This window comes from Cephus cinctus, unplaced genomic scaffold, assembly GCF_000341935.2.
Source record: "Cephus cinctus unplaced genomic scaffold, Ccin1 Ccin1_scaffold1043, whole genome shotgun sequence".
In the NCBI taxonomy this organism is placed as follows: domain Eukaryota; kingdom Metazoa; phylum Arthropoda; class Insecta; order Hymenoptera; family Cephidae; genus Cephus; species Cephus cinctus.
The window spans coordinates 145,594-164,663 of record NW_014333574.1 but is presented as its reverse complement, the minus strand read 5'-3'; the positions used below and the strand labels follow the sequence as shown (position 1 = coordinate 164,663).

Genomic DNA, 19,070 nt, shown 5'->3' with positions numbered 1-19,070 from the left:
TTCCAAGAGACCAGTATAGGAGACCGGCTCGAGGAAGAATGAGCGCTCCGAGTCCGGGCACTGGCTCGATCGCTCCCCCCACCATCCGCCTGCTCCGGCTCGACGAGTCCTGCGCGTCGAATTTGCGCGCACACAATTTTGGGCAACTTCCAGTACTTCTAAATATGCTTGGCCTGAATTTCCGATTACTGAGTACTGATTACTGCATATTATTGATTTAATTAATTATTTTAATGTTACAAACACTTAAGTTATTAATATTTCAATTTGAATGTAATTTATTTTCAATTTTCTACATTTTCAATTCAAATTGTATCTACTTCGTATATTCTGCGAGAATTTGATTTAGCCTCAGTTCTATATTTTAAATAAATTTTGAAAGTAAATCAAGATCAAATAATATTTAGTAAAAATTGAGGTACTACACGCGTGTCAAGTTGGCACTTTCTTAAAAATGTCTTAAAAATATTTCAACAATAGGCTTCCTCAATAATTCTTGAGGTCTATAGTTCCCGGTCTCGTTCTAAGAGTTGCTTTGGGAACCAGCGGTGAGTAGCGGAGAACCTCTGCCCGCCAAGCTACACGTTCGTGTTCACGTTTAGCTCGGCTACGACGGGATTCACATTGTCGACGGAGGCGATGATCAGAAAATTCTACTTCCAGACTCACCGCTATGATCTAGCGGCATGATTTTGGTATCGCCTGAAACCGTGGCGTTGTGCATCTCCCTGCTCATCTCTGCTTCCAACATATGAACCTTTTCCTCTCCTCTCTAATCGTACGACTTGCCTCGAGCGTATAATGGCGCTATCTAGCGGTGTGTCTGTGAACAAAACAAGTTATCAAGGTCTTATCACAAGACGAAGCTGACGACAATCGAGTCATTCAACTGAGCAATGGCTTCCAAAGCAAATAATCCACTCGTATCTCTTAAAACAAAGTGACTAATAGTTTTAGTTCGTGTCATTTTATATACTCTATAGAGATAACTGAGAGATAACTGTGGAGGACGCTCGAGTTTCTGTAATTGGCCTTTGTATTTCTACTTGCTGCATGTGTATTTTTAGAAAAGAACCCTGCCCATTCTTCAGTCACTTGCTAGTCTAACTGGTTGAAGGTAAAGACTAACTTTTAATACCCGCTCAATATGATTTTGTTAAGGTGATTGGAGTTTGAATTAATAATTCTCTATAATTACCAGTGTTTCGAATAAGTATGCGTGGTTTAAAATTATGGTTGACGCGTGTGAAATTGTCATGAATATTATTTACTCCGAAAACATAAAATGTTGGAATATCATTGTATAACGGTATAAGCAACTAGAAGTAAAATATTCAAGTTTGTTTATATTTAACCAACGAAAAAAATTGAGTAATTTGAGCTTTTGTTTTCAGATTATTTTTTTTTATTGAGCTATTCGCGCATGCGTTATTACAAATGTTCAATGACTGTGCTTTTATTATATTTCAGGTAAAATATGAGTATAAGTTATGCTGATCCCGCTAAGGGATTTATTAATAATGTCTTCAGGGATAAAGAACCATGGCAAATTGTAACAATTACAACGACTACAGTATTAGCTGGTGTTTGGTTGTGGAATTTTATCTTTCAAGATGAAAGTATGTATGAAGATGCAATATGATATGCCGAATTTATTTTATCTTTTATCATCTTTTGATTGCAATAATCGATTCATTACATGACACTGATAAACGGCGAAGTTTATTAAATTTGTATATCTATTCGATACGACGTTGGCATTATAAAGAGTAACTAGATAAATTCAAAGTGGACATAATTTATGTATTCTAAATCCAAGTATGATTAGACACTGATAACTTTAAATATTATATAATAGGGTAAAAAATGTTTTCTTTTTCAGGTCTAGTTAAACGCGGAAGGAAAGAAATTTTTAAACTCGCGAGATACGTGCCTTGGATTCGCGAACGAATTGATAAAGAACTTAGTAATTTAAATGATTTATTTGAAAAAGAAGCCATTCATAGACTGAAAGATATTACGATCCTTAGTAGACTTCCGAAAAAGGGTATGAGTCATGATGAAGTTTTGGATCACGTGAAGAAATGCGTGAATTTGGGTAGGACAAAAGTTATTTAAAAACATTTGGATATTAAGAAGAATATAAATAATGAATCGATATTTAATAATAGGTGACTATGACTGGACGAATGGTAGCGTTTCCGGTACCGTATACAGAAACGATGCAGATCTTGTTAAATTAATGGCAGATGTTTATGGGGTAGCTTCTTATACAAATCCTTTGCATCCTGATGTTTTTCCTGGTGTATGCAAAATGGAAGCTGAAGTTGTTCGAAGTAGCTGCCATTTGTTTAATGGCGGCCCTGATACTTGTGGAACAGTATGTTTACCATAACATAAAATCATTTCAATCACGTAATATTTCTGATCAATCATTAATTAATACACATTATATAGATGACTTCTGGAGGAACGGAATCAATTCTCTTAGCGTGTAAAGCTTACAGAGACTATGCAAAGGAGGTCAAAGGTATAACGAAACCAGAAATTCTAATGCCAATTACAGCACACTCAGCATTTGACAAAGCAGCTCAGTATTTAAATATTAAAGTATGTACTGTACCTATAAATCCTCATAGTTGCACAGTCAGCATTGAAGCCATGAAAAAAGCTATTACTAGAAATACGATAATGGTAATTACCTTTTACCTATTGTATGTACAAAATAGTTTGTAAATATTTTTAAGCTGTGACACTATCATGTATTATTTTAGCTGGTTGGTTCAACACCAAATTTTCCATATGGAACTAAAGACAATATAGAAGCAATTTCTGAACTAGGTGTACGATATGGTATACCTGTGCATGTAGATGCGTGCCTTGGTGGATTCCTAATTTGTTTTATGCAAGATGCAGGTTATACTATTCCACCTTTTGATTTTATTCTGCCTGGAGTTACTAGTATATCTGCTGATACCCATAAGGTAACTTATAATTTTATTTAAATATAATAAGTAATTTGAGGATATTGTATTCTGAAATTTGTTACATTGTTTGTTTAGTATGGATATGCCCCCAAGGGATCATCGGTAATATTATACAGAGAGAAAAAATATAGACATTATCAATTCACGGTAACAACAGATTGGCCGGGTGGTATTTATGGATCACCAACAGTAAATGGTTCTAGAGCCGGAGGAATAATTGCAGCATGTTGGGCAGCCATGATGTACTTTGGTCATGATGGTTATGTACAAGCAACTAAGAAAATTATTGAAACTACCAAGTACATCGAACAAGAGTATGTTTACCTTATTTGCAAATGAAAAATTATTTGTTTATTACACTAGAATTATTTGATGGATCACTGTTTTCAGACTGAGGAAACTAGATTGTATTTTCATTTTTGGAACACCGGCAACATCTGTTATAGCCTTAGGTTCCAATGATTTCCATATATTTAGACTCTCTGAGGCTTTAAATGCAAGAGGGTGGAATTTAAATGCACTACAGTTTCCAAGTGGTATTCACATATGTATTACGTATGTCCACACAGAAGAAGGAGTGGCTGATAGATTTTTAAATGATGTTAAGGATGAACTGATGAATATTATGAAACAGCCAGATGAGCCTGTCGAAGGAAAGGTATAAAATACTTTATAATTCATTACGATATTCAAATCAATAACATCTTTTGATTTTATACCCCTTCCTTCTTTTTTCAGATGGCTATGTATGGAATGAGTCAAAGCATTCCAGATAGAAGCGTAGTGACTGACTTTGTACGATTCTATCTAGACTCAATGTACTATACACCTAAAAATATTGAGACCGATGATCAATCTAATATAGAATGATCACTAATAGGCTAATTAGTCTCTTATTGATTTCTATTGTGACATAAGAAATTAAATGTGTACAAAGTAGTAGATATAAACCCATGAACTTTTTGCAAATATGATTTGTTTACACTATAAAATTTATAGCAATGTGATTTTTTAAGTGCTCAATAGCAGTACAATAGAGTTTTAGACATTTTGTACTCTTATATTAAACCTAATTATCACTATGAATAATGAGCATCACAAAATATTGAATAGTTAGTGTGCTATGGAAAAAAAGATTTTTTAAATGTCATGAAGTTGTATATCAAGAATTGTATAATGAATGTTAAAAAATTTGTATTTTTATTAACCCCTACCCATAAAATGATTATATTACATGTACAATGCTCCCACTATATTTCATATAATTATATTCTGTGGCAAAGATTAAAAGTCACATCGAAAAAAGAAAGTCAAGCAAGCATATTGAGGAAATGAATGCTAAAATACATTTATTCTCGTTTCTAAACAACATTTGAGAACACTGACTTAAGCTATAGTGTTATGTCATTAACTTTGCATCTTACATATTGAGTATTTTTTACGGTGATCCACATTTTCGTAACATTTAATTTCTTCATTATTATTTAATAACAAGAGAATGGAAGTGAATTTCAGTTAGGCCAAAACAGTTTCATATCCTATCGTTCTGCATATTATAAAAAATAGTTTAAATAAAATAAGAATACATACTTGTATCTAGTTCTGTCTCGTTGCACCGAACTGGAATAGCGTATGGCTATTGACTGACTAACGTTCCCAACATCGAGTAGCAAGATTTTGTTTGAAGCTTCATGATTGGTCGACCTCCTATAACTATAAGTTTTCGGGAAATTTACAAAGGGTCTCAGTAAACCGGACTTCGATATTATCATACGTCTCCTAATATAAATTAAATACAATTTTTTTGACAACTGCAAATTAATTCATAAAATGTCTCATAAAGAATATGGCCTGTACAAATGACGTAACATGAGTAATTATAATACACAGAAAATTTATTACAATATCTGTTAATATTGACATGTGTACACTTGATTTATTTATCCTAAATATAACGATATTATTAATTTAGTGCAAAATACAAGACTATGCGTCTATTCTAATTGTATAAAAAATGACCTGACTTAATGGGAACAAAGAAACTGGTCTTCTTGTTGAATCCCGTAGTAATAAACATATATGTTACAGAGATTGATGTTTTTCTCGAAGCATGGCTGATGCGTGTCAAAACTGGGCATTATTATTTAAATGATGACAAAAATAATTCTACATTTCGTTTCTGCATTACAACAATGGGAAAATAATTTAATTATCAATTGTATTAATTAATGTTATTATACGTTTACACTTTGTATAATTTCGTCCCTGCAGCATGAATAACAAATTCAAAATTGTCGAATGAATTAAACTTATCATACGTATCAAAAATTAAATTTGAAAAGCATCAACCATTACACCTTGCACATGGTGCACAACTGAACTGCTACACGTGTTACGTAATACTTGAATTGCGAAAAAGAAGTGAAAATCTTAATGCATTCAGCAGTGAAATTTCTTAAAAATGCAAACTGTTAATTAATTAATCTCATACGCGCACTTGTCATGACTTGCGCGCAAATAAATTAGATACACGTCATAGTTCGTTTTGTGCGTTACAAAAAATATAATTAATGGCTAAATTAATCAATAATAATTTTCACAATACATTTTTGTTCTATAAATTATCCTCCCTGTTTCTGTCACCGTCTATTTAATATTAAATGAATTGTCATTGATTACGGTTGGATTTTTTTTCAAACTTTATCTCATACGAATGCGAATGCATAAGCACGTTCAATTAAAACGCATTACGCGATATCTGTCATTATTATTATAGCCATTATTATCGTTTTCATTATCGATTTTTATTATGTACACACAACACTGTGGGCGCTAGACACTGTAAGTACACTTATTTACAACACTTACCGGTAAGGTATTTAATTTTAAATATTAACTTGATTAATTACGTTTAATTAGGATACGATGAATGAGTGGATTACGATGAATCCTTGATAACTGTCAAATAATAACTAATTACTGTCCATCTCGTCAGTATCACTGCCCTTCCTCTTCCAGCCATTCGTGCAAGATGTTATTTATTGGCTGAAAATGAAAAAAAAAAACCATTTTCTTACCGTTCATATTTAGTTATTACGGCTTGGACCACTTGGATCATTAGCCTCTTTTTATTTTACATTATTTCAATTATCAGTGTACCATAATCGTCACATAACTTCCACATAGAAATACTAAAATAAATTAAATGCCCAATAAATTAATATACATATATTAACGTTATTCTTCATGCACCCATTGTTATTACTATATCTACAGGAATGAAATTACCAGGACGCGTTAGTTTAGGAAGAAGGTGAGTTGACTTGTAAAATTGACGAAGACGTCTTAGGTGGTGAGTATAGGGCAGCGTATTGCGAGTATTATTGCTCAGCTAAATTGCCAGCCGGATCCGTGTACTCCTCGTACTCCTCCTCATCCCTCTCGTCCGTCTCGTAATCCGTTTCTGCAGGCTCAGGACCAGCCGCAGCCGGTGAAGAAGTGCTCATCATTTCCTGGTAACCAGACACGATAGTCCCAAAAACAACGATCTCGTTCACAGCACACCATATTAGTAATCAATTAGTAGTTAGTCTAATGCACTACCAACAACTATGGCAAAAGTATGTTAGAGTACAATGAAAATTTACACTGACACCAGAAAGTACTAAGAGGTAAGATAATTCAATCGAAATCTGTAATGCGTCAGTGGCGTCACCTAAATTTTCTTGGCCCATTGGCACTACTCTGCTCTTATGGTAATGGTAACTTGAAAGGTTAAGTGCACTTTCGAGCATATTAGCAAATCGAGTATCGATAAGGTAGAACATGAAAGCATAAATGGGAACACATTACAGAATCCATTTTGAAATAAGGTTTGACAGTTATCACTATACCATCCGGCGTCTACGTTTAGTCAAATAAGATTTGTCTTTCCTATTTCTTGTTATCAAGTGATATCAAACGTGATATTACTAGGGAGTCTTGTCTTTCGCTCCAGTATTTTCTTTGTGTCCTGACCACGAGTGCTCTTAAGGGAATATTGTAATGTAAGCCTGTGCAATAGAAGATACAGTACCTGGGCTGGTTTCCACCCACATCCTGGTAACGGGAGACCATCAGGACCCACAGGACACGGTGCATCTAATCCTGGTACACCTTGATCACCTTTACTTCCTTTATCGCCTTTACGACCTCGTTTACCTGTTGGACCCTGAACAAATTTTAATTCGTATCATTATTATTATCCGGATAATTCGATTCTGTCAAAGTATCGCGGCGTGCAAATAGGCCAAGCATAATAAAATTCTGTGCATAGTACTGATAATGAATTGTGCATAATTCATTAGAACGAATAGTCTGAAAGGTGATGAACAGTAATGGAGCTTCTTTTCTCACTTTGCACCGAATGCTTCCGGCCTAACACTTTCTCCCTGTAATTACTACGAGGACTTTATGTTTCGTGAGTCTTTTAGCGGGACGCAATGAGTATTTTTGTATTTTTAATTATTGCCGTGCTACTCCAATTTTGGAGAATGGTGGTGGCAGCATATAACAACTCTACGCCAATGCCGCTTTGATATAATACTATGTAATTTATTGGTACGATATGATCCTATGGGGTTTATGGTTTTTCGAAGGGTAGAAAACGTGGCTACTTGTATGCTACCCTTTTCATTTATGAAAGTAATGCATCGATACTCTATAGATATATAAAACTCATCAATATTGATACATCAATCATATTGATTACGAATTTCAATTGTATTTTCCTATTCAGATTAATATTTATAGAAAATTATTTTTATGATAGAGTAATATATATACGTATATACTTGTACTATAAGGTTAATTATGTAAATTGATAAGAGTATTCAAATTCTATCATCATGACTCCGTGCCTATGATTTGTATAAAAACTGACACATTCCACGTACAACAAATCTTACTCGGCAGATGAAACATGTTGAACAAATACGAAGCCTAAAATAAAAATATCTTTTTCTTTCTTTTTTGGAGAAAATCAACTAATACTCATGAAATAATACTCACAGCCTCGCCCAGGGCGCCTTTTTCGCCTTTTGGACCCTGAAATTCATACACAGCAAGGACGGTTCATTAAACCCGTTATTCATAATTTATTTTGGACATCGAGCTACTAAATGGTTGGATTAAATTAAATAATAGCCTCGCGTAAAATAATATATTGTTATTGGGACTCTAGTACATGGTTAAATAATAAAAAAAAAAGAGATCCCTCGGAATGAAGATATTGAACCGGAGCATTAAAAAAAAAAGTCATTATGTGTAATAAATTTCGAAAATAACGCCTATGGGAAAAATAAATAATACAAAGTAACATTCCGAAAATTCCCTTTTATGCCCGTGATAGTTATTAGTTCAGTGATATCATAAGCCACTATACCTCTCCACCGGGAATCCCGTCAGTACCCTGGGGACAAATACAAAAAACCGTTACTAACGAGTTACCATGTTACTGGAGAACATTTAATGATTTCCTCTTGCTATGGATCTTGTACATGTATGATTAAAGTAAAATGGGAAGCATTCATAGGTAATTACTCAGTAAATGGAAACATTGAGGAATTATACTATGCTCTAGGGGATTTTTATTAAAAATATATATTTTCATCTCCTACTTGTAGATAATCTTTGACCATGCATTGCGTCATTGATCGGGTATAATTATCGTAATTAATAATAGAGTAATCATTGAATAAAAACTTACAGGCAGTCCTGGATCACCTCGTTCACCCTTTGTTCCAGGTTCACCCTGAGCACCCTGAAAGCATTAAATAAAGTTTTCACACCCTGTCGCTTTTTTTGGATATTGAATTATTTAAAGTTCAGGATTATATTGCTGATTTTTTTTTAGATTGGAATGAACTTATGTATAATTATAACTTGAAATGATATCAGGGTATGGGGGTTTTAATAGGAGACATAGATGACAATAATTTTGTGAAAAAAAAGATGTATATATTAAAGGGTTAAAAATGACGATTTTTACTCACCTTCATGCCGTCTAACCCTGCCGGCCCCTGAAAGGGAGAGGAAATCAAATCAAATTTGATAAAAAATAAATGTCGAACGAACGCGATCGGATGATTTAGACGATTACGCTAAATCAACATAGGTAATACGATTACCTGTTAATCATAAATATTTTCTTTTCGACAATATGCGCATTATTCAGTAAATTACAAAAAAAAAAAAGAAAAAATGAAAAACCGACGGGCAACAAAGAGCCCCGTCTAACAGTATTTAAAAGATAAATTAAAAAATATAAATTCGCACCGCGATACAAAAATCAATGCTTTTGATCGCTGACAAATCAATATACAAATATAGTACAGTCGATTATCAATAATAACGAACGATAAGTAGAATGAGAAAAGATAAAAAAAAAAAAATTGGAAACAAGAAAGTTCACCTGGTAAAAACAAAAAAAAATATCATGCATCCTACAGACACTGTGCTGCCAAATAATTCTAAAAAAAAAAAGAGTAAAAATCGATGACCAAGTACAAGAAGAAGGTTCAACGATAAAATTAATATTCGTGGTCGCAGCAAATTAACACGTGTTAATTTTTCAAATAATCAAAATACGAAAAGGAAAAAAATAAATGAAACAGACCGATCGATAATTAGCAATCGGAAAAAACAAAATGCAAAAGCAAATAAGACATGGTACACGATCAAAGAGGGTGGTTGGGTGGTGTAGATGACAATGAGGGTGGTTCGAGGGGGGGGGGTTGGAGGGGGAGAAGAAAAAAGAAGCATTAAAGGTGGGCATTTATGTATAAGCAAAGGACACAGGCACATGCACATTCTGTTTATTAATCAGGATAATCATGAAACAAAAATTTGTTAGTGACTTCATAATACGAAGGACATCGGTCTCTTGGTTATGGAACGCCGTATCTTAATTAACAAATATGCTTTTTTTTTTTATATATATAATCGCGAAAGTTCAAGGACCGCGCCAGCCCCCAACTTCACATATTAATATATCGCTTAACATTTAAAAATCCTTATAAATTACCGTTAAATCCTAAATCGACAAAAATTGTTTGATTACATTACGCAAGTGGGATGTACGTGTCTCTGTGTGTTACGTAATTTTTTTTTTTTATAATTTATGTAAACACGCGTGTCACGTTATCCGTATGCGTGTGTGTCTGTGTGTGTGTGTGTACAATTATCGCGATGTGCGTCGTGTAATCCTCGAAGGATCGAAAGGATGGCTTCTCCGCGATTTCCCTTACACAATAATAATAATAATAATAATAATAATAAAGACTTGCATAATCATCGAGTCTCTCTCCTTCGTCCTTACAATTGTCAGTATTTCATTTACGGTAACCTTAAATTACAATGAACATTAATATATAAAAGTAGCTAATATAATTACATTACTCTCGTAACTCGTACGTCTTTTTTCTTTTTCTTCTTCTTTTTTTTTTTAACTAACGTTAACTAATGGCTTAACATCGGAACGCAATCGACGTCCTTATTTGGACGTGGATCTCATTTATCTCTAGCCACCGATCAGAGGATTCTCGTTAAGGCGTGTTGGCACAGCATCCCGCTCTGTACAAGCCTCTTCTAAGTACATCGACGATCTTGGCGTGCTAACGTCAATATTTCCATACCGAACGGTCAAAACGGAGTCTCGTGTGTTTGGATAGGTATAGTTTATGCACCTATATCAAGAATCACGGCTTGCAAGACGTTCAAGACTCTGGGTAATATATCTATACATAGGTAATTCATTTTTACTTGCCAGACACACATACGCACTCTCTCTCTCTCTCTCTCTCTCTCTCTCTCTCTCTCTCGCCCCTCTCTTGTTATTATTTCTCATTCTCTCTTTCATTTATCTTCTTAGACTTCCTTAGTATTAAGAATTAGCCCATACAATTCTCTCTCTTTCTCTTTCTCTATCTCTATAGAAATGCCTGAAACCATACTTTCTCTCTCACACTGTCTTTGTTATTTCTTGGTTTCTTTTTCTTTCATTTGTCGTGAATTCATTGGTCGCCTATCACGAGTAGACGGGACGCTGTTATGTAGCAGTCGTTTAATTGGGAGCGTATAGTCTTTCTTGGATCGTTCAAAATATTTCTATAGTTATGCGAGAGCAGATTGCAAAGAAAATATTGACTATCTTGGCAATTTAAGTTTTTTTCTTTTTCTTCTTTTCCCTTCAACGAGATTCAGTGATTTTGTTCCTCGAGCAGTATGACCACACGTGTTGTTTCTTAGAATTGTACATGAATACCCTAGAGAACGCAATTTACATTTATCTTTATAAACGTCACTGTCTCTTTTTTTTTTCGATTACGCTATTTTACTGCTAATGGGTATTCGGATTTATTCGCACGATCGTTAAATTGTCACACGCGTTGCGACACCTGCATACGGGGATGTTTATTTACAGTTTTGTCCTTTCGGCGGGACAAACGTCGCGGAAGTAGCCGCTCTCACGTGCACTTTTTCTCGCGATGCGGTGTCGACGGCGCAATTATGCGAAATTACCGCGAGAATATCGATTGTGCGAATTCCTTGCAAGCGCCCGACATTCTATCAAATTACACGAGATAATTGCTGTTCGAGTACAACGTCGCATCGTGCTTAAAGATCTTGGAAGATTTTCGCAAAAAGTATATCTCTAGGTAATTATGAAATTTCGCAAAACGTAATGTCCAAGTAGAGAAATTTATAATTTTTCATATGAAATAACGAGGTGAGGAAAATTTCATTTTAACGCCAAATACAAAAACCACTAATATATCTGTCGCATTCGCTTTTATACCGTCATCCTATATAGGCTATGTTAAATGTCTTTTTTTTTCAACTAAATAAAATTTTACCATATTTCTCAACAAATCCATGACTAGCGTCAGAAGCATACAAGCATATATTTATATATACTGCGATCAAATGTGTCTATGCATATTATGTACAGATTTAGACCCCAAGATTCATTTAATCTAACAATCGCTTACACATAGATTTTATGAGAAATATGTTTTTCGTCATCTATTACAATAACGCGCTCCCCGTAAGCGGACACACATCTTGAATCCTACAAAAACGAAGCACGTCGATATAGAATAAAATACCTTTGCGCGTTAAGTACTTGTTACGACAATGTTAATGACTATAATACTTGCTAGAGACTGTCGTTACATTAAAGCTCAAGAAAAGAAAAGAAAAGAAAAGATAATTAATTGGCTTCCGATAAAATGAAAATATTCATCACTGTAAATTATCGACGGAATGAAAACTCTTGGAAAGTACAGTTTTTATATACTGTATTGTATATCAAACATATTAGCCACGTGAACGTAAAATTAAATTAGATCTTTTACTACGAAGAATATTATTGATCTGTTGGTATGCGAAGTATCTAATGCCGAGTGTCGTTCACCTGGAAGCCCTAAGTTACTCGGATACCGACTGTTCTACGCATTCATTGGGAACAGTATTTACATTCGTATGCGCAACTCGCCATTTTCATCAATCTTCGACGTTCACGTGTTTTAAGAACTTTTGTGCACGACTGTATAAATCGCTAGTACCTTAAATACGATTAACGATAAACTCACTGATGCGCAGTCGCGATCAATTTTTGCGGGTGACTATAGTATTCGCAACCCCCATTGGAGCAGACACAGTTCTTTTGAACTTTCAAAATGTACAATTGGAAAAATATTGAAAAAAAAAACCACGCCATTCCACTCTGTAGGAACAAAACTATATCGAGCCTCAATGTTGAACACGGAATGCCTGTTTGATAAATTTATTTAACGGATCACTGATAAAATTTATTGACAAATAATTGAATGGTAGCGAAGGGATAACGTTGAATGAAATTGAAATCAAGCAACGAGTTTATGAGACTTATAAGGCGTTCCGAATTCCACCTCGAGATTCGTCTTCCCGTATTTTTGACTTTTTTTCTTTGGGGAACAACAAGGTAAGTTACAATGTAGCCATGCAGCGAGCGTATCAATCTGTAATTATTACCTAACCTGCGCCAATATCGGTTAAACGTGTGACAAAATATATTTAACGTTCTCGATAGGTTAATTTTAGCCTCGACACGTGCTCGGCTTAAAGACGTGGGCTAATATGCGTGTTCCGGAAGTCCCGGATGTTGCGCACTAGATAGGTTATTGTCGTTGGCTTTGTAGTACCTATCTCGTGTGTTAGTTGTTAGTCAGATCACCACGCGCCAACCTGTTTTTAATTGCGACTGTTAATAATTTCGTTAAAACCCGCTAGCGAAAGACGATAGCGAGTCACGTATGCCAATTAAGTGTCTACCAGCGTCACAATCGTGTGATAAGCTTTGGACGAGAATATAATCAAGAAAGGTTTTGACGGTTGCGAAATAGATTTGTGAGCTTGTCAGTAGAAATAATTATTTAAAAATTAATGGGATTGCGCATGGCGTGGGCACAAAAGTCAATGAGATAGATATAGTGTGGAAAAATTTCAAAATCAAATTATGTGCCACTCCTTTTGTTTTTTTTTTTTTCTTTTTTCTCGTAATCATTAAAGGTCATTATGTATTCTTCAGATGAGATTCAAAGTTCATTCGTTCAAAGATCATCCACGTGATGACTCGATTATTTTTGAGAATGACGGTGGCAAATAGTTAAGTCATTAGCACGAGTATCAATAATTGACTGATGAAGGCATGTAATGATGATCTTAGGAGCGAGAGGCCCATCTTACCATGGTGCCAGGTTTCCCGGCATCCCCGGGCCTTCCAGACTCTCCCCTCAATCCCATGGGACCCTGAAATAAAAATATTGTCATGTCAATTCATCATGATTGCACTACAGTGTTGAATTCTCAAAGAGAAATTATATTTAAAATTCATTTTACGTACAGGCAGTCCCATCGGGCCAGGATCTCCTTTAGTGCCCTTTTCACCCTGTAACAAATGAAAATCATTAATATTTCTATGCTGGGGTAATTAATAATATACAAAATTTCAATCTATACAATTTCTTTTATTACTGACAGGATCACCCTTGGCGCCATCGTGTCCTCGATCTCCTTTTATACCCGGTGGACCCTGGAGCCCTGGAACACCTGCAGGTCCAGGTGGTCCCGGTGGTCCTGTTATCTGTTAAATTTAATGAGTCATTAATTAAAGGTATAAACCACATTTACATGATATATCGTAAAAATAACATGACAAAATGTCTTACCACTTCGCCAGCATTAACTTCGAATGTGCCATCACCCTGGAATAAAATTGAAATGAGTTTTTCCATATTTTTATCGAAAAATTTTATCGTATATAAAAAAAGGACTGTGTAGGCTTCTAAGTTTTTTTACATATCGCATGTATGTTTTTCGTTAACTTCACGATTTAAATGATTCAACGTAAATTTATTTCATAAACATCAAACACGCGTCACGTGGTATTAACGTTTAATGTATTTAATTAAGATAATAATTAAAATAATAATTACGCACCTGTCTCCGCCTCAATTTTTTGTACTTCTGTCAATGCCAAGCCACATTCCATCATGTAAACAAAAAATATAATATTAAGAGTCCATATACACAAACGCTATTTTAATTACTGCTAATTATTTTTTTCAATCAAAATACAATAAAAGTCATATACATATCAGGATTACCAATACTCGAGATATACATATATTATTATAATAAGACAGGGAAAAACTCACCGATTCGCTCTTTTCTCCTTTCTCACCCTTCTGTCCAGGATAGCCCTGTTCATTCAAAAATATATATATTATACGATATCCCCAAAGACAAAGGTTTCAAAAAAAAAAAAAAAAAAAGACAAAAAGTATAATACGTCAAGAATATACGAACCGGAGGACCAGGCAAACCAGGAGGTCCCATAAGACCTGGTGGTCCAATGTCTCCATATTCTCCTTTCTCTCCTTTGGGTCCAGATAGTCCCTACAATAATGGATAATACAATAAAGAAAGGAAACACATAATAAACCATGATATATATATATATATATCTTTAGTAAAATTATCACAATGGTAAAAATAAAAAAATAATTAAAAAATAATAAAGTATCCCAAAAAATATAAGCCATAAAGATCAACCCCCCACCCCACCCCCCAAAAATATAAGATCCTTACGGGTAACCCAGGAGGACCTTGAATTCCAGCCTCCCCGCTGATACCATCCAATCCTGGCGAGCCTTGCGGTCCAGGATCTCCTTTAGGTCCTGAAAACGAAGTTAAAAAAAAATATCGTTTAGATAAAAGAATCACTCAGTGTTTCTAGCCTAGAAGCCGGGGAATCTCCTTTAGCGAGAAGCTGCGACGATGATTTGCTCGGACTTCGAGACCTGGATGGAGACGAAACTCAAAGGGATGTAAAATTCGTAAAAAAGTGCGCGATTTCTTTTTTTTTAACTTTTTAAATACGATACGAATAAATGCAATATAGATGACAAACGGGGAAGTGATGAGAGCAGGACGATTCCGAATTTGGCCCGGTTTCGTGTGGCAGAATGGCGGTAATCAATCTACCTGGTGCACCCAAATCGCCCTTGGCGCCTTTCTCGCCTCGGTAACCCCGTTCACCGGGTTCACCCTTCGGACCCGGAGTGCCGGGTACACCCCTCGTCATCGCCAAACCGCTTTGCCCCTTGAATCCCTACAACGATACTGTTAGGTCAGATCCAACCAGGTCCTCCGGTTCGTGCGACGAAGTGTAGACTGTCTTTCGAATTAAGAAAGAAGACATTGAAGGAGGGAGGGGAGGGTAAGGGTAATCTCAAATTCTTTCACAACAATCATAATAGATCAATTCTTGCATATAGCCAGATACATGAAAATTTTATATACAATGAAAAAAAAAAAAAAAAGAGTAAACTACAAATAAACATTTGTAAAATATACGAAAAATATGAAATGTTCGAATAAAATGAATTTTTATATTTTTAATTCAAAATCTGTAACATGGGAGATGCGAAGTATTATTGACAACGTAAACTGCAGGATACCAGGTATTAACGAATTTATCGAAAATACTTGACACGATGCATTTTGTAATTTTTAATAAATCCCACCAAAACCAACCCTGTGTAAAATTAATTACACTACGATTTACGTACGAAATTTTACAAAATACAAAATATTACGTATAAATACCCATTGCCGGATATTCATGCCTCCAGTAAACAATTACGTAAGTCAACACTGTCAAATGGGTAACAATAATTATTTTTTTTTTCTTTTTTATTAATACGATTTTTTCCCAAGTCTCTTCGATACGGTCGTAGAAAAAAGAAAAAAAAATGTATGAAAAAAAAAAAAAAAATCTTTCGACAGGTATAGAAAAAGCTACATACTTCAGGAGTTGATACTTACACGCATTGCAGGGTTGCGTTCGCCGGCGAGGTTGCGAGCTTGCGAGCCTCAAGCCGTAGTAGTTATTAGTGATTAGTGGATTGAACCAACACACAGAGGAAGTAGTGGGTGTTACTCGCTACATAAACACAAATTAGTTACAAGCTACCTACTTTTGCCGAGGGATTACAACGTAATTAGATACGCCAAGCTAAGTATACTTGATTCAAATAGCCCGCCGTTTAACGGACCATGTTTTTTTCCTTCCTCGTCTTGCAAAAGAGTTTTTCTCATTTTTTTATATATTTTTTTTTTCCCCTTTCTACGCCCGAGCCCAACTTCCGGGATCCGATGATCCACTTTCAGAAGGGATAACGGTTATTTTCCTCGATGTTCCATTGTCTTTCCTTTCCTCTTGCTTCCATCCGCTTTTATGTCTACTCAAAAAAAAAGCTTCCCTTTTGCAAAACCAGAAACGAATTCACTTGAGCCGGTGCCATACTTACGGTTATCGTTATATGTAAAATTAGCATGTTGAAGTAAAGTTTAAGGCGTGGTTATGGCGCTAATGAACGGTTAGTGAGCAAAATTTTCTCAGTTTTCTTAGCATTTTACATCTTTGTCTTTGTTGCTTTGCTCGTTGCGTCAGGGTCGGGGTGGTTTATTTGTTTATTAATTTTTTTTTTCCGTCGATATTTTCGGTGCTTCCTGAACTACGTAATTTTCGGAAAAAACATGTTGCGTCATTTGGCTGAATACATATAAAAGAAGAAAAACAAAAATGAGCGTGACGATGAGAAGAGGAAAGAGAAAAAGAAGTAGAAATAATAAAAATTATACAAACGAAACCATTCAATATTTTATATACATATATATACGTCAATATATATAATACGTGTACTATTACTCAAAACGTGTTATTTGCTGCCACCAACATTTTTTTAAAGACGCAAAAAAAAAAACTTAACAGTTAATCGAAAATTAAGGTGAACGAGTAAAGCGTCAAGTGCCAAGATAAACGACAGTAGCGATCATGTGTAGCATACGTTGCCCACGTATGCAGGTAACAATTGAGAAAACATAAATTTGAAATAGTCAAAAATAATAGCGCGCAGTGGTACAAGGCGATTCCAAAAAAAAAAAAAAAAAAAAAAAAATATATACATTACGTATTTAATCTACGCTCCTTATCACGATTATCCTCGAGATATGCACCTTAGCGAGTGGCACGATAAATATATATCCGAAATAGTAGATATATACAGGTCCGTTCATTCGCGATGATCTAGTAAAAAAAAAAAAAAAAAAAAAAAAATTATATATAAATGATCTTAATTAAAGCGATGCTGCGAAACGATCGAGAAAATTGATTTAGGTAATTATAGGGTACACAAAAAAAATTAACGTCACCAGACAAATACTTCCTCACGGCATCTCTTGAAAAGAAATCACCAATTGACCAACAGCCAATAGCGAATATGTCGATGACGTAACGATAATCTGAACGAATCGTCGAACACAAGTCACGCGTACAATTTTCTCTCGCGGTGAATTTTCGTCGTGACGACATTCAATTTCCAAAACTTCCCAAACACTCCGAACGGCTTGAACGCGCTTCAAGTTCTCCGAGCGTAACCAACTACAACCCGAGTAAGCTGAACGTCGCACTTACTTCCTGGCATTAGCCACAAGTTGTAAGGAAGCTTCTGTCTGGCAGTGTTTACCACGTATAGTATAATAGTAAAATACTATACCAGTATGGTACGGTAGTACAATACAATATACTATAGGATGGCATGGTATAGTAGTAAAGTAGCATGCAGAGTCGTATGATTCATTAAGACTATCCAGGTGCAAGCAGCCAATATTATTAAGAATTACCCAAGTGGTCAGGCATTGAAGAAGCTTCGCTCTAAGTTTTCTCTAGCATGCATAATTACATGCTGTACCGTACAAAAGGGGCAGTCGGACGGATACAGGGTCAAAGGGATATGGCACGGATCGATTAGGGATCAATTGCCAATGAAATCACTGGAATTAATCGGGATTGGATTTTTCTTTTCTAGGTCAAGGTTCAAGATGGTTTGGATGTATTTTTTTTTCTCTTTTTTTTTCTTGTTCTCTTTGGTACGTAGTCGTTGATCAGTCGGAGGACCTCGCTGAAGCTTACCCTTTTCCCTTGTTTCCCCCGGGGACCCTTCTCACCGGGCAGGCCGGGTGGTCCCGTCGGACCCAGTTCTCCCTTCTCGCCCTGGGGCCCTGTGCACCACGTACATGAAAACAATCACTACTTACTCACTTAGACTTTTACTTACTTCTCATCCAATCGAATCGTGGCCTCCATCACGGAATCAAAATTTCTACTGGGTAAGTCTCGTTACAAATTGATACAACAAATTTTGTTTAATCCAAAAATAAAGAAATCATACTTTTTAGACTTTATACATTTTTTTTTGCAAATTCTACTGTGATGGTTGCCAATACAATTTTTTACCAATGCCTTAACAATCTTTCGTTAACTCTTGGCACAGTGTAAAATGACTTGGGGCTACATCTCTGTTTACGATTGAATTAGGCAAACTGTTAGCAGATCCGATAGCGGGAGGGGGGTGGCACCGTTTGCATTTCAGATGAATGGCAGGGAATTGTAGACATTTAACAGTGGAGGATGAGGTGGGGGGCGGGGCGGGGGTG

At 35.4% G+C, this 19,070-nt stretch overlaps 2 protein-coding genes and 1 long non-coding RNA gene across 33 annotated transcripts in view; 1 reads left to right on the top strand and 2 right to left on the bottom strand.

Moving 5' to 3' along the window:
- LOC112494963 overlaps positions 1 to 885 on the bottom strand; it is a 7,427-nt gene extending 6,542 nt beyond the window's left edge. The window contains exon 1 of the long non-coding RNA XR_003061004.1: positions 758 to 885. This is a non-coding gene — a long non-coding RNA (uncharacterized LOC112494963). The remainder of the gene's footprint in view (positions 1 to 757) is intronic.
- LOC107271841 (sphingosine-1-phosphate lyase) lies at positions 865 to 4,180 on the top strand. 5 transcript variants are annotated; one of them, XM_015748323.2, is made up of 9 exons: positions 865 to 1,117; positions 1,471 to 1,619; positions 1,883 to 2,098; positions 2,172 to 2,380; positions 2,458 to 2,694; positions 2,775 to 2,984; positions 3,063 to 3,301; positions 3,378 to 3,645; positions 3,726 to 4,180. In XM_015748323.2, exons 2-9 carry the CDS (start codon positions 1,478 to 1,480, stop codon positions 3,855 to 3,857), a joined length of 1,653 nt encoding a protein of 550 aa, XP_015603809.1. In that variant the 5' UTR covers positions 865 to 1,117; positions 1,471 to 1,477; the 3' UTR covers positions 3,858 to 4,180. The 5 variants fall into 5 exon arrangements, with proteins under 5 accessions (XP_015603809.1, XP_024944855.1, XP_015603811.1 ...); XM_015748325.2 differs by having other exon boundaries at positions 896 to 1,023; XM_015748324.2 differs by lacking the exon at positions 865 to 1,117 and adding an exon at positions 1,146 to 1,161.
- Positions 4,181 to 4,864: 684 nt separating this feature from the next.
- LOC107271839 (collagen alpha chain CG42342) overlaps positions 4,865 to 19,070 on the bottom strand; it is a 135,940-nt gene continuing 121,734 nt past the window's right edge. For 22 of the 27 annotated variants that reach the window (XM_025089047.1, XM_025089052.1, XM_025089048.1 and 19 more), the window contains 17 exons: positions 18,547 to 18,635; positions 15,555 to 15,681; positions 15,159 to 15,247; positions 14,877 to 14,966; positions 14,726 to 14,770; positions 14,508 to 14,534; positions 14,237 to 14,272; positions 14,047 to 14,151; positions 13,912 to 13,956; positions 13,755 to 13,817; positions 9,020 to 9,046; positions 8,734 to 8,787; positions 8,410 to 8,436; positions 8,037 to 8,072; positions 7,063 to 7,197; positions 6,276 to 6,499; positions 4,865 to 6,032 (listed from right to left, as the gene is read on the bottom strand). In XM_025089047.1, coding sequence (XP_024944815.1) covers positions 6,368 to 6,499; positions 7,063 to 7,197; positions 8,037 to 8,072; positions 8,410 to 8,436; positions 8,734 to 8,787; positions 9,020 to 9,046; positions 13,755 to 13,817; positions 13,912 to 13,956; positions 14,047 to 14,151; positions 14,237 to 14,272; positions 14,508 to 14,534; positions 14,726 to 14,770; positions 14,877 to 14,966; positions 15,159 to 15,247; positions 15,555 to 15,681; positions 18,547 to 18,635 — 1,127 coding nt within the window. In that variant the 3' untranslated portion in view covers positions 4,865 to 6,032; positions 6,276 to 6,367. Of the gene's footprint in view, positions 6,033 to 6,275; positions 6,500 to 7,062; positions 7,198 to 8,036; positions 8,073 to 8,409; positions 8,437 to 8,733; positions 8,788 to 9,019; positions 9,047 to 9,825; positions 13,254 to 13,754; positions 13,818 to 13,911; positions 13,957 to 14,046; positions 14,152 to 14,236; positions 14,273 to 14,507; positions 14,535 to 14,725; positions 14,771 to 14,876; positions 14,967 to 15,158; positions 15,248 to 15,554; positions 15,682 to 18,546; positions 18,636 to 19,070 lie in introns of those variants that run through there. The other 5 variants (XM_025089061.1, XM_025089062.1, XM_025089054.1 and 2 more) reach the window with 4 other exon arrangements.

Excerpts from the sequence above, each read along its gene's own strand:
- LOC107271841 (XM_015748323.2), top strand. The coding sequence starts at position 1,478 with ATGAGTATAAGTTATGCTGATCCCGCTAAGGGATTTATTAATAATGTC. Across the intron at positions 1,620-1,882 it reads TTTTATCTTTCAAGATGAAA|GTCTAGTTAAACGCGGAAGG; the intron begins GTATGTATGAAG and ends TTTCTTTTTCAG. Across the intron at positions 2,099-2,171 it reads GAAGAAATGCGTGAATTTGG|GTGACTATGACTGGACGAAT; the intron begins GTAGGACAAAAG and ends ATTTAATAATAG.